Consider the following 6,115-nt stretch of genomic DNA (forward strand, 5'->3'; position numbering starts at 1 on the left):
CTCTGCAATGTTGTGACAAAGCAGCACTGCTATTGGAGTTAAGCATGCACAAAGTGAAAAATACTGTGAAATAAGGAATCACTCTTTAGTTACATTCCAAATGTTTTTAAAGCAAGCATTACCTGAGTTTCTCATGCTGGAGCTATTCAGTTTGGAATCTTTAATGACCAAGTGCTTAATCCAAAGTGTGGGAGCTGTGATTTCTGAAAGACAGAAAAGAAACACCGTAAAAAAGAAGCCACCAGTGGAGGCAGCAACATCATGGAGGAAGAGTTGTCTCAGGTTGAAACATCCTGTTTCTTGGGACTTGGATTGTCCTCAAGGGTTCCGTAGTATTTCTTTTCTGCAATATGGACCTTTATCTCCCACCACACACACACATATGCTCCATTTTTTCTTTCCAGGTAGTCCATCTACATAAAGTATGTGGGCTTTTTTTCTTCTCTCTTCTTTGTTCATACAGCTAACATTATCCTGCCTAGTATCTTTCAAACCTGACTTGGAAAAGGTAGAGACCGTGTTGAGTATTGTAGCACATCATGCTTTCCATCAAGGGATAGAAAAAAAATCCAGCAAAAATCATTCAAATCAGGAATCCAAATATTATCCTAGAAGCCAAAGAGCAGCTGACCACCCACTTCCTCATATTAGGTCCGTATTAAAAAAACAAAAATAGAGAAGTGCAGAGCACTGCTGGCAACACTTAAAAGAAGGCATTTAAAGAAACATGTCTGGTTAAAGAACATGCATGCAATTCACTACAGATAAATGCATTTTACAAAGTGCATTGAGAACCTTGGATGAAGCATGTAATACCTCTGAAGTTCAAAACACTAAAACCTGCCTTAATCCCTCAAAGGAATGACATTGAACGGTTGTTCAACCAATATGTTATAATAAAGATCAAGTAGAGAGGCACCTGAAATAATCCGTCAGACAGACATGGGCAACTTGAATATTTTAAAACAATTTTTTCCAGTGTTCACTGGAACCGACTTTAAATGCTAGTTCCTGATTATTTAAACACTTTAAAAATACATATTTTCAAAGATCTTTCTGCTCAACTTGTTGAAACTTATAAAGGTCTGTTCAGCAAAGTAGAATTTGACTACACCAGAGAAAATGACTACATTCAAAGTGCATCCAATATATAAAGTAAACTTAAGGAAAAAGACAGAACAAGAGGAAGAAATGCTATTCCTTGATAATATCTTTCACCTATAGTGTTCCTATAGGATACTAAAATGAGAATTTTTCATATGGCAATATTAATGGTATCCCAATTTAGGTAAGAGGTTGCTTTAATACAGTCTCTTACATAGTAATTTCTGACTTTAGACTAACATGGCTAACTATCACTCTTATCTAGATATCACTGTATTATTATTCCTGCTGCTTTAATCATGACATTTCTATACCCACAGACAAATCAACAAGAAAACTCCCGCTGCTTCAGTTGGAGAGGATCAGGGCTTACATATTAAATAAAGCTGGGGGTGATGGAGGAAAAGAGCTCCAAAAGCCCCAAATTTAAGGTACAATTTTTACCTTGGTTCTAAGTTTTGCATCCTAGGTGATGCAATGTGATAGGAAGTGGATGTCCATGCAAGGACTAGGCTCAAGGGACATTACTGTATTTCTTGAATGCAAGGAGGTTGAGGGGCATAAAAAAGACCGGGTGTGGGAGAGGAAGATAAGGAAGAAGGAGCAGTGGGGAAGGATATATCTGAAGGGATCTGTCATGCAAATGCATTTTCCATTCTGTTAACCTGGATACAAGCAGAAACAGTGAAGCAATTTTTAAATTGCTTTCTCCTCCCACCAGATCAGACTCCTGGAAAAAGCAGATTCCTAGTGCAAAGGGAGGTGAAGTGCAACAGAAAGATAAGCTGCTTAAAGAACACATTGTTTTCAGGAATGAATGTGGCTTATACATTAAAATAAAATATAGCAGATTTCCAAAAATAATAGAGCCCAAAAGTGTGCGTGTGTGTCGGAGGGAGAATAAATAGCTATTTTAACTAAAAAATAAAAACCTTAAAGACACAGAGGGACCTTCGTGTAGTGAAATAAATAAAATGGTATTCTTCACAACCTGACCTCAGCTGAAGTGGGATTCACTATAAAGGGAATTGAAACTTGTGCACGAAAATGGAGCAAAGGAATTCAGAGGAAAATGTGTGTGTGTGCATGCATGTGTGTATACATGCACATTTTAATCATTAAAATGCAAGACAGGAAGTCAATCAATCGAATTGTTTTTCCTGGCTCTGGACACCCTGTGTTGTGCATTAGGGAGTGAACACAGTAGTTACCCCAAAATTTGAACCTAACTGTGGGTGAGCCATCGAAGAAAGCAAATTGTCTCATATGCAGAGGTGCTCAGCTTCCACAGCTATTACTGACTTCAAATGCAGTTGTGGGCATTTGGACCCTTGCTGCCTGACATTGCATACTCAAAAGTCAAGGTATCTAAAATGAACATCCTCACAATCTTGGCCTCCTTATGAAACAACTTTACCTGGCATTCCTCTAGCCCCATTCTTGTACACATCTCCCCATTAGTAAAGATGGGCCATTCTACCCCACCGACTCCATAGCCTTCAAATTAAACCTTTGGTAGGACACCTATGCATCAAGTGCATCCAATATATAAAGTAAACAGCCTCCAAATTAAACCTTTGGTAGGACACCTCCTTGCATCAAGTGCATCCAATATATAAAGTAAACTTAAGGAAAAAAGACAGAACAGTTGGTAGGACACCTTTGCAGCCCCTGACCTTTCATGGCACTGGCACAACCATAAATGGAATCTCAAACAGAATCATTTACTGATTGTGTACTAATAAGGGGCTGTAACTGTCAGAAGAGTCTAGAGGAACTGATCCTCTAAATCCTACCAATATTTGCCAGGGTTTGGGCATTTAACACACACATTCACCTTTGAGAATCCCAGTCATAGCTACGTCTAGTTATCCAATTGTACCTCTAGGGGAAAACAGGAGCAAAGAAACCAAGCAACCTTATCTGAATTTACAGTGTTTCGGTGTCAGATCCTAATTAAGAAATGGACACCTGGCTTCCTACCCCATGTTGTCTTCTCTATTGAGCCACACAAGACAATGCTATTGTTAATAGAAGTCAGAACTGGTTATTCCTGCCAGGAGTGCTGCATGGAGAAAAGGAAAACAAATCGATCAAATAATATATTTTCAGATTCAGGGAAAGAAATAGAAGTAATAAGCAAGATAAGCAATGAAGGTGCATGGTCTCAGGATGCAATGCAGGCCTTTTCTAGCCTTGGTCTTCTCTCCTATGTCAGTGCAGGATTATAAAATCTTCACAAAAACAGAAAGGTTTGGTGTTTTACATGTCTTGTGTAGAAGTGAGAGGTAGCCAAGACCTTTTAGACTCTAGGTATGCCCTGGGGAATAAGGGCAGGCCTGATCTCTGCAGTGTGTCCTCTAAGTGTTTTGTCCAGTTATGTCCAATTGTCCCAAATGTTGGTACTTTCCATCACTGCCCCAAAGAAGCTCCTGACAAGGTATGCACAGACTAGCAAAGCTATCTGTCTGGAAATTATTCCCCATAGTTAGTCTGTTTTTCCCCGCAGTGCATTCCTCCCCTTGGATATCCATAATCACCACCTTGGGGAAAAGTGAAAGGGGATAAACACTGTTATTACAAACAGCAATTTAATACAATACAGAGTGTTGCCAAAAGGCTGCCAGAAGGCACAATATTTATCTAAGCATTAGATAGACCACTAGATTTGAGCCTCTGTTTATTTATGTGGGAATGCAACAGTTTGCCCCAGGTACAGTTTTCTGATTTTTTTTTAAAGTTGGTTTTGAGATATTATATCTATTTTCATATAATTTTATATATGAAATAATATATATGTTATAAAACTTAGATTCACTGAGTGGAAGTGATGGGACTGTAACTGTTTGCCACTAAGTAAGCTTATTTTTTCTCATACAGAATTGTCACAATCATCTATTTGTGTGAGAAGAGAAGAGCTACCAGCAGCACCATCTACTCCTGCAAGGTCCCATCCATTTTTGGCTTTGAACCAGTCTTACAATCCTAGAGACAGTGTTAAAGTCTGAAGCTCTCTCTACCCAGCAATGGCATTCAAAATGGTTATTATAAGGGGTTCAGGTTTCAGCCCAAATCTAGTTTTAACTGATTTTGGAAGCTTTGCTTTAATTCAAAGAGTCCAGTAGATTGAGAGACAACAGCATATTGAGGAGGGTGGAGAGGGGTGGAAATCCTTGGATTAACACATCTGAGAGAGGAAACTGCCTTGGTGGGCCCAGGATTAGGTGAGCCCAGGACACTGACTTAATTTGCTTAATGGTATATGCGTCACTAAAAGAAAGCAGTAAATAAAGAAGCCTTCCAACATTTTTCCTCCCAGTTAACATTTGCAGGCCGTGGTTTAGCATTTTCTTCCCCTTGGTGTTTTGCAAAAGTTATGAAACTCCCAGCATCAGTGTCATGGGGGTGGAGAACGCAACAGGGGTAAGGATGGAAGAAAGGAAGCGGACGTTTCTGACTCAATGAGCATTTTTTAGCCATGACACCTTTTTCTCCAAGGTTACCCAAAGGCTCTGTCCAACTGGTGTTATTGTTGGAAACTAGGGAAGAAGGGAGGACGTGAAAGGATTTGGAAAAGTGCCTCATGTCCCAAGGGCACTCTGAAACGCAGATGACTTACAAGATTTGGGGGCTTTTCTACTTGTGGGATAAAAAAATGTGTTTAGATAATAAATGTGTGAGCAAGAGAGAGAAAAGTTTTTCTTAAAAAGAGGAGGCTCTTACCTTCCCCGTCAAAAACAGGCTGGGTCTCCATGGTGGGTGTTGGCTTCAAACCATCATCTGAATTGAGAGTTAAAAAGAACCGAAAAGAAACTACCATTATTGAGGTAAATACTATCTACTCTCCAGTACTGTTGAATGGTTGGGATTTGTACATGGCCCGGCCAAGTCCAGAACAGAGACAGAGAAGACAGACAGACAGGAAGAAAGACAGTGAACAAAATAAGCCTCAGTTTACCTGGACACCAGCAGCAAGTTTCAAAGTAAACATGCACCAACACTAACCACAAATTGAAAGGAGTTTCCCCTCCTCGCCCCTACTTCCCCTTCCCCTAATATACTGATCAAGCTATCACCTTTCAGGATCAGGCAAGTACATCCCATGCAACTCATATCCTGTGACAGCAGGAGCTAAGAACTGACAAACCAAAATCCTTTCCATTATCTTCTGTGTTTAACTCATCTTCTGAAACTTACCACCATGGAAGGCTGCATCACTGTTCATCACAGAGCTGTTAGAAAGGGATTGTCAATAGGAAATCTTATTTCTTACAGTGTCAGCTTCAAGCTGTTTTCTATCTGCAATGTTGTTAAAAGAGATCAGGAGAAAGACAACTGTTTTCTTAGGTTCATTTTCCTCAGCACAGGAGTGCTCCAGATGCCTTCTAGCAATTAGGTTGCAGTCTTTTCTATTAAAAACTTTTTTTAAAATCCACAAGAGAAAAATAACATTTTTAGAAATAGAGAAAAGGATGCATCCCAGTTTCCAAGTGAAACCTCACACACACAAGCCTTCCTCATAAATTTGGGATTCAGGTTGGGGTCTGGATTTTCAACCCTTTCAAAAGTTGAGGTGCTTGCTTTAGGGCTCATCTTTACATGGTGTTAAAGCAGGGGCGGGCAATTATTTTGGGTGGAGGGTCACTTACCAAGTTTTGGCAAGCTGTCAAGGGCCACATTTCCCTCTCCAGTGCAGGGAAGCAGGAACAGCCCTACGGTCCCAGGCCAGAAGCCTCTGCTAGGCAGGGGCTTTTTGGTTGGGGGAGCAGGGCTGGGTGGGCCTTGCCTCTGGGTCCTGCTACCAGCTTCCTCTGGGTCCTACTGCCCCTGTCTCATGTCATCTTTGACAAGCAGCTAGGAGCAAATAAATATTACATTTTCTAAATTTTTTAAGGGCCCCACAGGCCAGATAGAATGGCCTGGTGGGTCAGATCTGGCCCCAGGCCATATTTTGCCCACCCCTGTGTTAAAGCAACAGTATGTACAGGGCTGAAAGAGTGAATAAGCACCT

At 40.5% G+C, this 6,115-nt stretch overlaps 1 protein-coding gene across 1 annotated transcript in view; it reads right to left on the reverse strand.

Moving 5' to 3' along the window:
* Positions 1-6,115, reverse strand: part of SMOC1 (SPARC related modular calcium binding 1) — a 277,516-nt gene that overhangs the window by 70,013 nt on the left and 201,388 nt on the right. The window contains exons 6-7 of the mRNA XM_019519152.1: positions 4,828-4,884; positions 123-203 (exon numbers count right to left, since the gene is read on the reverse strand). Of these exons, the coding sequence (XP_019374697.1) occupies positions 123-203; positions 4,828-4,884 (138 nt within the window). The remainder of the gene's footprint in view (positions 1-122; positions 204-4,827; positions 4,885-6,115) is intronic.

This window comes from Gavialis gangeticus, unplaced genomic scaffold (assembly GCF_001723915.1).
Source record: "Gavialis gangeticus isolate Ggan-Ray unplaced genomic scaffold, GavGan_comp1, whole genome shotgun sequence".
In the NCBI taxonomy this organism is placed as follows: domain Eukaryota; kingdom Metazoa; phylum Chordata; order Crocodylia; family Gavialidae; genus Gavialis; species Gavialis gangeticus.